The 14,726-nt window shown below is 41.2% G+C and overlaps 1 protein-coding gene across 1 annotated transcript in view; it reads left to right on the top strand.

The window, feature by feature from the left end:
• The window catches only part of DGKK (diacylglycerol kinase kappa), a 134,241-nt gene extending 119,787 nt beyond the window's left edge, over positions 1–14,454 (top strand). Inside the window, exons 19-28 of the mRNA XM_045860445.1 lie at positions 2,337–2,433; positions 2,671–2,778; positions 3,443–3,556; positions 3,899–4,033; positions 5,266–5,426; positions 5,997–6,138; positions 7,082–7,168; positions 10,953–11,063; positions 13,156–13,279; positions 14,375–14,454. Coding sequence (XP_045716401.1) covers positions 2,337–2,433; positions 2,671–2,778; positions 3,443–3,556; positions 3,899–4,033; positions 5,266–5,426; positions 5,997–6,138; positions 7,082–7,168; positions 10,953–11,063; positions 13,156–13,279; positions 14,375–14,454 — 1,159 coding nt within the window. The remainder of the gene's footprint in view (positions 1–2,336; positions 2,434–2,670; positions 2,779–3,442; positions 3,557–3,898; positions 4,034–5,265; positions 5,427–5,996; positions 6,139–7,081; positions 7,169–10,952; positions 11,064–13,155; positions 13,280–14,374) is intronic.
• The last annotated feature ends 272 nt before the right edge of the window (positions 14,455–14,726 follow it).

Genomic DNA, 14,726 nt, shown 5'->3' with positions numbered 1-14,726 from the left:
TCAAATCAATGATTTGGAGCAGAAGGAAAAATTAAACATTCAACCAGAACAGAATGAAGAAACAACAATTCATAAAAGTGAGGAGAGGGTTAGGACCCTCCAGGACAACTTTAAACATTCCAACATCTGAATCATAGGGGTGCCAGAAGGAGAAGAAGAAGAGCAAGAAATTGAAAACTTACTTGAATAAATAATGAAGAACTTCCCTAATCTGGCAAAGGAAATAGACTTCCACAAAGTCCAGGAAACTCAGAGTCCCAAAGAAGTTAGACCCAAGGAAGCACACACCAAAGCACATCAGAATTACATTACCCAAAATGAAAGATAAGGAGAGAATCTTAAAAGCAGCACGAGAAAAGGAGACAGTTACCAACAAAGGAGTGTCCATCAGACTGTCAGCTGATTTCTCAAAAGAAATCTTACAGGCAAAAAGGGGCTGGAAAGAAGTATTCAAAGTCTTGAAAAGCAAAGACGTACATCCAAGATGACTCTATCTAGCAAAGCTATCATTTAGAATGGGAGGACAGATAAAGTGCTTCCCAGATAGGGTCAAGTTAAAGGAGTTCATCATCACCAAGCCCTTATTATATGAAATGTTAAAGGGACTTATCTAAGAAAAAGAAGATGCTCAAAAATGTGAAAGTAAAATGACAACAAACTCATAACTATCAACAACTGAACCTAAAAATAAAAACAAACTAAGCAAACAACTAGAATGGAAAAAGAATCACAGAAGTGGAGATCACATGGAGGATTATCAGTAGGGTGGGTGAGAGGGGAGAATGGGGCATAAGGTACAGAGAATAAGAAGCATAAATGGTAGGTACAAAATAGACAGGTGGAGGTTGAGAATACTATAAGAAATGAAGAAGCCAAAGAATTTAATATGCATTACCCATGGACATGAACTAAGGTGGAGGAATGCTGGTGGGAGGGGTGGTGCAGGGTGGAGGGGAATAAAGGGAGAAAAAAATGGGACAACTGTAATAGCATAATCAACAAAATATAAGTGGAACCTAATCAACAAAACAAACAAGGAAGCAAAATATAACCAGAAACATTGAAATAAAGAACAAACTGATAGTAACCCGAGGGGAAGGGGAAGAGGGATAAGGAGGGAAAATAGGGGAAGGCCCATGAAGGAACATGTATAAAGGACACATGGACAAAGCTAAAGAGGATATGTTAGAGGGTGGGAGGTGGGGATGAGTGGGGTGGGCGGCCCAGGTGGGTAAAAATGGAGACAACTGTACTTGAACAAAAATTTTAAAAAACTAAAGTGCCCAAAGAACCTGCGGTTTTAAACAGAGTCCAAATAATGTTGTGCTAACCTTCTTACACTCATGCCATGTGGTGGCTCATTTCTGTGGCTCTACTTTAAAAACAAAACCTCATACACACAGACAACAGTATGGTAGTTATCAGAGAGAAGTGGAGTAGGGGGTAATAAAGGATACAGGGGGTGAAATATAGGGTGATAGAAGAAGATTTTATTTTGGGTGGTGGGCACACAATACAAGGTACAGATCATGCATGATAGAATTGTACACTTGAAACCTATATAATCTTATTAACCAATGTCACTCCAACACACTTAATTTAAAAAAATAAATAAAAATAAAAACTCATGGTAAACTCTAGCCAACCTTTCTAGTGATTGTATGCTTCCTGCCTGTTTTTATCAGGGATCCCACAAATCAGCAGGACTCTGTCCTTTCCACCTCCATCCCAAGTCTCCTGATATCCTTCCATGTCCCATATTCTCTCCACTGGCTCCTCCTCTATAATCTACCTAGTAAACTTGGCTCTAATTCTCTAGCACTGAATTAAGTGTTTGAAAACAGACCTTAAAAAGTCCCTCCACTTTGCCAGAAAAGTTATGCTTCAAAGAAATTGCAGCACAAGAGTCATATGTTTCAAATGAAATTGATTCAAATTAGCTAAAATCTTGAGCTCCTGCAGCAGCGCTTGCCAGGATAGGTAGCGTCTACCAGCCAGCTATGCTCATAGCTTTTTATAAGCATTACTTTCTAAATATTGGCTGTCTCTTCCAAGTCTGAATCAATATAAGCAGCAAGAAAAAGTGGCAAATTTACCTATCAGTGAGATGCTGAAGCTTCAAGGGGGCCCAGAAACCCACCTCAGCAGGTGTTTGAATAAGGATACCAGTTACATCATCCTAACATCCCCTCTTGTGTCATTACCATTCAATATGACTCCCCTCTATATGAAGGCACTTGAAGAATAAAATGATGCCCCCTCTTGCTTTTCCTCATCCATTTATCTTTATATTATTCACCCTGTTGCTACCTTTCTCTACCCTTATCTTCCTGTAGTAGCCGCCTTAAGAACAAGATGTGGTATGGCCTTTTGGGAAGCAAGGAACTTTTGCAGCACTCTTACAGGAAACTGGAAGAACGGGTACACCTGGAGGTTAGTGGAAAAGAGGGTAATTCTTCTTGGGCATAGAAAAAAATCTCATGACTTTGGGAATCAACTTGCACCTATATTCTTGGTTCTCCCTGAGCTTTCTTCACTCGCAGCTCATGCGAGGAAGGCATAAAGATAAACTTCTTTTTTTATGGATAGCATGAGAAAATGATAGCATGAAGAGAAGACAGAGCCCTACCTCTATCTCTGTAAATGTCCCTTCACATTTGCATCTTTCAGTGTGATGGAGAAGCCATATCCTTGCCAAACCTGCAAGGCATTGTAGTGCTTAACATTACCAGCTATGCTGGAGGCATCAACTTCTGGGGAAGCAGCACAGCAACCACAGTAAGTATGGAACAAGGAACAGGAAGGAAGAAAGGTTTCACTCTTCTAAGGTCTCTCAGAAAGGAGAGCTGGACTAACTGGAGTAGAAAGTGGAGGTAGGGGAGAGGAGAGGAGGTAGGCTGAGAATCTTTATTAGTAGCAGCTATATAAGCAAGGTTTTTTTTAAAAGACAATTAGCATTTTAGAGCACAAAAAAAAGAATCAACCAAAGACCTCAGGATCAGATTAATACTTAGGTATTGCCTGGACTTTGAATTTTCTATTCCTCAGGCCTGACAGATCCTTGAAAGGTTACCTAGGCCATGCTTTTTTCTCCAAGGAGGTCTGTCAATAAAATCTCCTGATAAATTGGCCATGACCCTTTTCCTCTGAGCCCACCCAAGAAGGCCATGAGGCCAATGGGGTTGGCCTTGGGTATTTATGATGCTGGATTGAACACAGAGGGAATCAGCTCAGAGCTGAGATCTCAAAGGGGACTAAAAGTTATATCAGTGCCCCTTTCCCAAATTGGCTCCCTGAACTCACCTTTCCCCTTTTAATATACAGATACTCCACTCTTCATGAACTAGAAAAATTCTCACTATGAGCCTTCAAACTATACCTGTTTGTAATAGACAAGGTATGATTTCTTAAGGGCATATGTGAAACAGTTCTTCCTCTTCAGGAATACGAGGCTCCTGCAATAGATGATGGGAAGCTGGAGGTTGTGGCGATCTTTGGGTCCATACAGATGGCAATGTCCCGTATCATCAATCTGCATCATCATCGCATCACCCAGGTAGGCAGGGGCTGAGTGAGCACCAGAAAGAGACTGAGCTGTGTGACTACAACCCAGGATATGGAGTTGTCCCAGGAATTAACTGCGTATGAGTGTCATGGTGGAGGGATGAGGTTATCTGGTGGACAGCAAGGTGCTGGCTAAGATTAGAGACAAATGTGGTAGGGACTGAAGGAGCAAAAAGCCGATAGATAGCATGAATTTCATCCCTGAGATAATCTGACTCACATCCTTGCCAGTCCCACTTCAGAAACACATTATAGCCATGACTGTGGGATTATCAGATTGGTTTACAGTAGTTGCCTCATTTTCTGACCCATCTTCCCTCCTCTTCTCTGGCAGTGCCGCGAGGTGATGATAACCATTAATGGTGAAGAAGGTATCCCAGTGCAGGTGGATGGGGAGGCCTGGGTTCAGAGTCCAGGCATTATCAAGATTAGATACAAGAACGCTGCCCAGATGCTGACAAGAGATCGGGTAAGAAGGAAAGTGTAGCCTTGGGCTCCTACATTGTCTCAGGTACAACTCTCACTGAGTACTGAATACTTCCAGTTAAGCAGAATTCCTCAAAGGGATATCTGCCTGCTACTTGCATCAGAGTCATCTTGGGTGCTTGATAGAAATACACATTTCTGGGCCCCACAAGACTCAGTGATTCAGAATGGGGATGGGTATTTCCTTGGAACTTGCATTTGTAAACAAGCCCCTGAAACATTCTGATATATACTGACATTTTCAAACCACTATATAAGAATGTATGGTTTTGGACAAAACTGTCCTCCCTCCACTGCACAGAGAGCTAAAGACCTTGGGTAGTTAAGGAGAAATCTCTTTCAAAAAGAGAATGTTTTTAAAAAATTAATTGTATTTTTTCCATTACCATTTACTCCCCTTATACTCCCATCAACAATTCACCACACTGTTGTGCATGTCCATAAGATTCTTCATTGAATATGGTCTTTAGGTTTCTTTAAGGTTCCTTTAAATGCTGCATTCACAAATGTCACCTACCCCTGCTAAACCATCTAAAGCTAGAAAGAAGCCATTACTGATCAGATGTTCAATGCTTGGAGGCTTTCTGATCTGAAGACAGTACATAGAAGCAGCAATAGAGAGGGAGGGGAATTCTAGTTTATAAACTGCCTACTTTGTGCTGGACACTTAACATGTATTCTCTCAAGCAGGTCCTCCCAACAATTCCATGAGATAGATATACTCATTCCCATTTTACAGGTGAAGAAAATGAGGACCAGAGAGGTTAAATAATTTGCTAAAGGTCATAAAATTAGCAAATAATAGAAGGAAGATTCAAAATTAAATTAGGTATTTCTGACTCTAAAATCCTTCACAACATATTGCTTAGATTTGACACAGAAGAGAGCATGAAATGTGTTCCACTGGTTTATTGATAATGGTTCACTCATATAAGAGTTTCTAGAAGGCAGACATCTATCTGACTGAAGCATATTGTCCTAAGATTCAGCATAGTAACAACAGCAGCAAAAACTAAAAGTGCCTAGTAAAAAAGAAACATTAAAGAACCTAGTAAAATGATGGATAGATGTATAGGTGTGTAGGTAGGTGTATGGGGGAATAAATGGGGTCCTTCTTACCCACTATACCCATAAATATCAGACTCAGAGGCTCATCTGTCACATGCCCTCTTAGCTACAGTAATCATTAGGATCTACCACTGTCTTCATCTCTAGGACTTTGAGAACTCAATGAAAATGTGGGAATGCAAGCATACTGAAATTCAAGCTGCCTCTCGACCTCAGTTGAACTCCCAGGAATCTCAAGGTGGCCTCTCTGATGAGGAGTCTGCCAAGATGAAGCTCTTAGCTCAGCTTGCAGAAAATCTCATAAGCAGGTAAGTGGAACTAGCCCAGGCACAGGGTTGAGAATCCTAAAAAGGATAGTAAGAAGGCAATTTGTGTCAATTGGCTACTGGGAAGCTTGGTCTCAGAAAGGAGTCTTACCCAGAGCTCTGAAGATTGACAAAGACCCGGACAATCCCAATAGGAAGTGGTCTTTGTGCTCAGTAATAAGACACCTTGGACCTCTCTCATTAGACCCAGAAATGAACTTTGACCTCCTCCAGCTTCTCCAGACCCAACAGGACTAAGAATGTTTATCCTTGCTCTTAAATGTAAGGAGAAGCTTGGAGTTCCTGAAGTCACCTGCCCTCCCCTATTCTGTCCTCTAACTCTCCCAAAGCACACAGTATCTAATACAGGTGAGACAAGGATGGACAAAGATGAATACCTACAGTAGAAATTTTTTTTGGCACAAATGGCTACCTAGAAACAAATAGAAATAGCAGAAGGGTACTAATTTGGGTATCCAGGGCTTTCTATTCTTACCCCAACCCTCACTAGCACCCCAGGCAAGAAGTTCTTCTGAACTCCAGACTCATCTATCTGTCCTTGTTTTATTACAGGCTTACTAACCTAAGCAAGGTCAACCAGCATGTGTCTGTCCTCATGGATTCTGTGAATGCCAGTGCCAACATTCTGAATGATGTATTTTATGGCCAAGACAGTGACAATGAGGCAGGTGCAGCTTCCTGTACTCCCATAAAGGTAAGAGAGCAAGGGGCAGATGAAGGAAACAAGTCAAACCAAATAAGAAAGGGGATGAAAAGGAACGATGGGAAGATGTAGGCTGCATGAAAAAATTGTGCAAATGATATGTCAGGAAACTGATGGATAGAGAGGAAGATAAGGCAAGTTTTCCTTGACTGTTACAGGTCCAGAGGGGCTACTGGGGTAATGCCATACCAGATTTCATCATCTGAGAAGTAGCCCTCTTCCCTGATACCCACCTACTACACTGGCCTCAGGAAAGAAATGGCAAGTGAATGGAGAGAAATTTAGCCTTGGCCCTTCCTTATCCCAGGTAAACTGTTAAGGTGACACCTATCATTGAAACCTCAGCTCCAAGCTGCCTTTGTTTCCCTCTTGAGGGAAATGTCCAAATTAGAATACTCGATGTTAAATATGCCATCCCATGACTTTATCTATCCATTGCTAGAAGATTTAAGGGATGCTTCTAATAAGTAACTTTAGTGGTAGGCAAATGATACAAAAGGGCCAGATATAGGGTCTAGGCCTCCTAAAATGCAGTTCACCTATTTATTTTGTGCCAGATCCTAGTTGTAGAAAACCTGGAGCTCAAGACCTAGAATTTAAAGAAGAGAGATAGTTGGGTCTAACTTTACCTACCATGGAAAAGGTAGTTTTAGCTCAGTGGCAACAAGTAGCCTTACATTTACTCTGTAGTTTGCATATTTCCTATACCTATAGCACTCAATCAGTGATGCCAAATGTCAAATTGTGCTGTCCCACTTCATAGGTATACCAATACAGCTACAATAGTTGACAACTAGCATTAGTTCTGACTGGTTGGTACCTATAGCCACATCCTAGTAGCCTGCTCCTCCCTTCCCACAGAGAAGCCAGCTGCTGCATGCTTACTAACAACTCCTCTGTCTTTGTTCTTTCCCTTACATTCTTCCCCTCTCAGATTCTCAGTAGAAATGATGCAGTAGATGTTACATTTAGTCTTAAAGGGCTCTACAATGACACCAAAGCTTTCCTGGATGAAAACTTGGTAAGTGGAGGGCATTGGAACAAGGGAGGGAAAAATATCCCTTCTGAAGATGGCCATGGTCTATGCTTGGTTCTAAGAAATTGGAAGACATGTAGGAACATTTTAGCCAGTGCTTAGCTGGCAGTTCATTCTGTGTTATCCTCACCCAGGGTTGTAATTGATTGTATCACTTCATAGGTTGTGCTAATCAATAGGGACTACCATATCATTGAAGAAAAGTCTCCCCTTCTCCTTTGGCAAATGTCTCCTGTGTACCGGCCAATAAAAAGTAGGTTGTTCTCATCACACCTAAAACAGCTTCAGTAGAAGGTGAGCTCTTTTGAGCTGCTCTGTATCTCCCAAGTGTCCACATACATCTCTCACCATGTGGGAATATAGTATGGAATCATGGGGAAAGTTGGAAAACTGTGGGTTGAAGTCCCAAATCTACTACTTACTAGCTATATTAATTTCCTAACGTGGCTGAAAAAAAGTACTAAACTCTGGGTGACCTAAAACAACAGAAACATATTGTCTCACAATTCTGTAGGCTAGAAGCCTGAAATCAAAGTGTCAACAGGGACATAATTCCTTTTGAAACCTGTAAGGGGATTCTTTCTTGCCTCTTCCTAGCTTCTAGTGATTTGCTAGCAATCTTTGTTGTTCCTTGTCTTGTAGATGCATTACTCCAATCCTCCCTCTTCACATAGTGTTCTTCCTGTGTCTGTCTGTCTTTAAATGGCCATCTTCTTATAAGGATACCAGTCATACTAGATCAGGGGCCTACCCTGCTCCAGTATAATCTCATCTTAAAAACCAATTATATCAGCAGGGACCCTGTTTCTAAATAAGGTCATATTCTGAGATACTGTGGTTAGAATTTCAATATAACTCTTTTTTGAGGGTGTGGGGAGGGGACACAATTGAATCCATAACACTAGCTGTGTGAAATAATTTCACCTCTCTGGATCTCAGCTTCCCTATCTACAAAATAGAATTTGTCATCTCTACCTTTCCAGGTTGTTGTGAGGATTAAATCAACTATTGTACATTAAGTTCCAAGTTGTGCTTGGCACATACTAGCGGCCTAATAGATGGTAAATTTTATTAGTGTTAGGGAAAATGGACTGAGGCTGTTTTTGAGTTATAAGAATAGTTGTATGTTTCTCACAAGACAGAGCGTATAGGCACACTTGGTAAGTGTGCTCTGATGAACCAACTAACTGATCATGACCACACCATTTTGGGGTTGGCTGCTAAGGCCATGGGACAGGTGCTGTTCTTGCTTGTCATCTAACTATGGTTTATTTGAAGAAGGTCTTCTGAGTTGATATTCCAAAAAGTGCATCCACTTTCCCTTTTCCATTTATACATCTAATTGGCATACTACATAGGCAGCGGAGAGGCTAAGCCAATCAGGTCAGGCTGTCCCAGCATCTGAACCCCAATCTAGAGTCTTTCAGCCTTAATCAATAGTAATGGGAGTACCTTCCATATATAGGCAGAACTCAATGGCTTTGCCAGTTTTGGCAGCAGGGAAATATGGAACCTTGGACTTTCATTTCCACTCGAACTTTCTTGAGGCTTATGTCATAAATATTGGTTTCCGTCAGCCAACAACCCAAATTGAACACATACCACATTTAACACAGGACTTGATAAGTATTCCACACACATACAACCAAATTACACCAGGGTCAGGCAGCAGCTAACTGAGAATGACCAAGTATCTCCAGAAAGGCTGTGTCATAGAGGTGGCATGGAGATAAGGCTTATTTCTTTTGGGTGTTGCTATTCCTTCCCTTGAAGGAGGATAGTACAGAGTTCAGTGTTGGCAGAGGAATGTAAATTTATGATGAAGTAAACCCCACCCAATAACTTCTACTTCCCTTATTTGGCAACCTCATTTGTGCTATGGGTAGTAATGTGTTGGGACAGGAACCAAGAAATAAGCAACAAAGTCCTCTAAGTCCATTTGCACATTTATTTCAGAGAAGAGTCCTAGACAAGCTTTCCACTGGAGCCAGGAGGACAGGAAAAATAGAGCACAAGACTCAGTCCCACTCACCTACTATTTTTCAGAGCCTGAGTCTCCAGATATCAAATAAGAAGTCATTATGGCCCTGACCAGTGTGGCTCAGTTTGTTGGGCATCGTCCCACAAAGCAAAAGGTTGCTGGTCAGGACACATGCCTGGGTTGTGGGTTCAGTCCCCAGTGGAGTGCATATGAGAGGCAACTGATCGATGTTTCTCACATCGATATTTCCCTCCCTCTTTTTTCTTCTCCCTTCCCCCTATCTAGAAATAAATAAATAAAATCTTTTTTAAAAAAGTCAATAGGAAGCCATTTTATTCCTTTCTTATTATCATTAGGAATCATTTTCCAAGGCCCAAAATTTCTTTTTGTTTTCTGTGCCTTTGGGTTTGACTACCAAACCCCCTTTGAGCATTGCTGGTAAGTATGCTCCTAAGGACTCCCTTCCCCTCCCCACCTTTACCTTTATGGCCATTTCTACCTGATACCCACTCTCCCCCATCCCACTGCCATGTCTACACAAATGTCCTGTGCATTTGAGTTACTCTGTATTGTTCTAAATCATTACCTGTAAAACAAAATCAAGAGATTATTTGTCAGCACTGATTTGTTTCTCTCTCATATCCCATCTTGATTGGCCATCACCTCCAACCCCACCCCCCACCCATTCACCTGCCACCCATTTGTGACATCTGGCAAGGTTCTACTTATGCACAGCATGAAGCCACATAAGGGTCATGTTGAAAGCAGAGCACATGCTAAGGTGAAAGTTGAGGCCCAGTTGGGTGGGCTTGAAAGGATGTTGGTTGAGACATCCAGGTTGAAAATATTACCATGTATCTATTCTCCCAGCTCACTATTTACTAGAATATGAACTATCTCACCTATGTTCCTAGTTTATCTGAGCTGGAGATAGTCTCAGAAGAATCCATTTTAAGTTTCTCATGAACTGAACAGAGTTTATCTTGTGGCTCCTGGGAGTTACTAGGGAATACTTAAGCTGTTTCCTGAACCTGTGGGACAAGCCATCTAGAAGTCATTTCTTACTAAAAGTGAATAGGGGCTAAAGTACAGCCTGGAGAGGTAGGCCCTCTTTGCCAGGAAGGAAATTGAGCCAATGTCTGTTTAGGCCTCTTCTTGCTTCACAAAGCAGACTTTAAATTACAGTAACTATTTAATAGAGATTCTCCCAGCATCCAGCCACCCCAAATATCTTTTATGGGACTGTGTGGTATAGAGGATAGGCTAAATAGTTAAACAGATCTGGGTTCTGTCTATCCATGTGATTTTGAACACTAAATTTCTTTGAATCTGTTTTCTCATCTATAAAATAAGAACAATAGTACTTTGCAAGCCATTGAAAAGTTATTGGAAAGATGAAATGAAATCATGAATGTACAGTTCCTGGCATACAGTATGTGCTCAAAAATCAGTAGCTGTTACTTAGAGAGACCCCTGTCCTGGACCCTCAACTGTAGAGGTATAACTCAGTGTTAAGTGAGCTTGGTCAAAGGGCCTTTCTGCTTGCCAAACTGTAAGCATGTTCAGTCCCAAGAAAAACCCCAGCATCTGGTTGTTTTTGGAGGCATCCCTATTGAGAAAGAAAAGAGATTGCTATACTTTTCCATACCCCCAAGTCCAAAGGAGATGCAAGTTGGCACCCTGTAGTTCATGGCCACTAGCAGGGAATAAGAGTAGGGTAGAGGGCAAGAGTCTATGAAGGCAAGGTGCTAGGCATTGGACACTCATTCATTCTTCTGTTTTTGCCAGTTGAAAAATGCTGAGGATGAGGCCACACTGCAAATCACCCTGGATGCCATGAGTAAAGTGTTTGAAAAACTATCTGAGATCAACTGGATGAATTCAATCCTTGTTCCAGAGGTATGTGACCTGGGGATTGGGAAATAAAGGGGAATAGTGGTTCTTCCTTGGTACTCTACCTTCCTACATGGGCCAGGACACAGTGACCAGTATAGCAGAGGGAGTCCAGTAGTGCCCTTTGGCTTGACCTTAATAAAGCCTCTTTCTCCCATCCCCTCATCATAAGCAGACAGAATAAGACAAATAGCACATTGAAAAATTAGATAAAAATTAGATAACCATGAGAAAGTAACCAGAAAGAACTATCTGTGGCGGGAGATGATTGGGAAAGAATAAGCAAGTTTGCTTTTTTTCTGTACTGTTCTCCCAGCTTCAATTCCCCCTCCTTGCTCAGTACCTGCTGCCAGGACTGGATTTCATCTGGTACATATCATTGTGACCATACCAATTTATGGCCAACCTCTGTTCTAAATACTTGGTTCCCGAACCTCACTGGTAGTTAAATCTTCTAAATATCACCTCTCCCTGCTGCTTATTATCCTTTACCTTTGAGAGCACTGTAGGCTCTCCAGTGCCTTCCTCTAGTAAGCATGTGGATTAAAAGCAAATTTAGCATGCCAGTAGTGGCTACAATATAGCTATAGGACACTGTCATTTTTAGGTACCTCTGAGTACTTTCCTGAGATCAAAAATTGGTCTTATTTAATAAATCAAGTGAGCCCCAAATGTCCACATATCACTAGATAAACTACTCCCATTTATGGTCTAATAGGGTTTTTCCTTAGATTTTCCCACCAAATGGAATGGCTCATTTTACACTGTAGGAATCCCTAATACCCCTACTTATGATACCTATGTCTGGCTCCATACACCAATTAAATGCATGTTGTGAGCAAGCCACACATTCATGTTTGGACTAGTGCAACAATCAGTCTACTGTCTAACAGGAAAAGCCATATACAACTTTGGGTCTTAAAGGATTTAATAACTCTCTCATATGCCTTTGCTGCTCTTCATCAGTGGCCTCTGGGAGGGGAAAACATGCTGTTATGCAGAAAATGAGGCAAACTCTTGTAGCATCCTATGTCTCTTATTACTCAGGGCAGCTATATCTCACCAAGCTCCAGAACTACGCAATTGGTCTGGATACTGAGGGAAATGAGAAAATGGTCCATGGTCTAAGGTCTTAAAATGCAAGATGCCCTAGCCTGGGGCATACAAGTCTTTTCTGGGTTTTGGTATTACCATAAAGATGAAGAAGTAAGGCTCAAAAGAAGGGCATAATAGATTGAAGCAAAGCCATGAAGGTGTTGCTCATTCATGTAACAGTAATCTTCCTCACCTTAAAGCCACAGAAGATTCAGATTTACTTTGGTGGGAAAAGCAGGATGAAGGTGACTTATTCATTGGTCTTTCCAAGGCTTTTCCTGAGAGGCAAGGTCCTGTGCCCTTCCTTTAAGTTTTTTCTCAAAGGCCATTCTGAACATCCTTGTATGTAGCCTAGAAGAGAGAGTAAGTGGGAACCAGAGCAGGAAAAGGACAGATTTCTACTCTTCTAATGGAAGGGATCAGAGGCATATATAATATCAAAGAGAAGAAAATCCCAAAGTTTCTCAGAATGTGTTTGGCTGGACTTTCTAGCAACAAAGTTAACCTTGGAATAATGTTTTACTGAGACCAGTAGTAAAACAAGCACTCTTTAGCAGGAGCAAGAGGACTGGGAGGCTAAGCTGGAATTAAAGAACCTATATGATCTGTACAGCAGAGAAGCTACATTCATAAAAGCTATGTGTAGAGAACCTTCTTTGCATTCCAGACAAGGAAGCAGATGGTCTGCGAGGTCTGTTTCTATATTTATTTGTACAAGAAGGGTAAAAATAACCACCTTGCAAGGTCATTTTGGAGCTTATATGAGAGCATTTATTAAAGTATCTAACAAGACACCTGGCACAGAGTAGGATTTGGGTAAAGAACAGTTGCCTTCCTTAGGACATGGGACTAGTGGTTAAGGGTGTCTCTCACACCTGGATAGATAGCAGATCTATTTGCTTTTCTCAGCTATCCTTTTTCATCATCTTGCCAGGACTCCAGGAATTGTTTCTGAATGTTAGGCAACCAAATTTTTTACCTTGTTCTTGCTGTGGTTTCCCAGGAAGAATCTTCAGACACTGACAGTAGAAGCCTCAGATTGAAAGTTAAGTTCCCCAAATCGAGGAAGAAGAAGCTAGAAGAGGAAGACAAGCCTAGATCAGGCCAAGGAGTCCAGGATTTTATTGGTAAGTCTCCTCCACAGGGATGGGGGTCATGAAGACCTCTCCAGCAGCCCTGGTACCTCCCAGGAACCTGAAACTCCAATTTGAAATGTTCACGGGTATGGTGGTGATGGAGGAGGAAGCTGGCCAAGAGCCAACCTTAGGCAACACTAAGAAGTCTCTTAGACAAAGTGTGAGTTAGAAAGTGATATGAACACTGGCAGAGATAAAACCTGAGAAGTAACCCTGCTATGTGGTCTCTGTGATATAGGCAGCTGAAGAGAAAATGATAACAGGGAGTTACTTGACTGCTTGCCCCATTCCTGTCCTGAGTTGATAAGTATGGCAAATAATTATACTTAGATCTCTCTTCCAGTCAAGAACAACTACAAAATTTTAGTCCTGCTCCAGAAAACATAATTATTTGATATGAGTTGGAGGTGTCAGTGCTGGGCACCTACAGGTTCAGGAACACATTCTGTGACTTACATAAACATTTTTATTGCATATCTGTTATAATAAGTCCCTGGACATACAAAATTTTATTGTATTATTTGAATTTTTGTTCCATCCCATCTGCAAAATTAGATTTATGCCAGTTGGTATGTCAGTGGGACTAAAATCAAAGTGCTCTTAGTGTTGTCAGTTATGCTGGTTATAATGTCAGTGGCCTCTCCTAAATTTTGGGCCTAGATAACTTGAAAGTTTGACATATAGTGATAGTGGACATGGGGGAAAGGGGATTGAGGATGTCAGTTTGTTTTGTTTTTGAAAAAATATGAGCTGGCACAAAATTTGGTCCAGCATCTCCTGGACCAAATTGTGTTTTCTCAAGTCTTGTCCATGGTGTTTGACTCCCTAAGAATCTAACCATTGGTAATCAATGGTATTTGAGTCTTTCTAAAGTACCATGGGTTTTCATGTTCTAAAAAATTCTACTTGTGTTTGGCTCACACAGTGTCATCTGGTTTTCTTGGATGGTTCAGAGAGCATTGGTACAATAGAAACAAACCAGTCTGTCTCCTAACAGACTCTGTTTACTCTCTTTAGGATCCATACATTGGGGCATCCAGCAAATGTACTAACCTCATTATTTCTATACTTGTTTTTTCTCTAAAGGAAATTTGTGGCATCGCAGACATCATGAAGACATAGCAAAAATTGATGACCCTCCAACATCATCAACGTTTCAACTATAGCCCTTGAAAACTGGAAGGAGAATTCACAACATTTAGAATTCTACTAAAAACTCTCAAAACCTCAGTACAGGCTAGACTAAATTATTTCAGAACAAACATGAGCACCACCAAGAAAGAGCCTCAAAATTCATTACACTAATACATTTTTCCTGGAGTCAATCAAGTCTCCTTAGAGTCAATCATCTCATTGGCCAAAGATTCCTGCTCTGAGTTGTCTTATTCAGTTATTCTCTTTGTGCACCTTGAGCAACTACAGCATTTAATGGGGATAA

This window comes from Phyllostomus hastatus, unplaced genomic scaffold, assembly GCF_019186645.2.
Source record: "Phyllostomus hastatus isolate PE091 unplaced genomic scaffold, TTU_PhHast_1.1 phas_scaffold_200, whole genome shotgun sequence".
Classification (NCBI taxonomy): Eukaryota; Metazoa; Chordata; class Mammalia; order Chiroptera; family Phyllostomidae; genus Phyllostomus; species Phyllostomus hastatus.
This window is presented reverse-complemented; position numbering and strand designations above follow the sequence as displayed.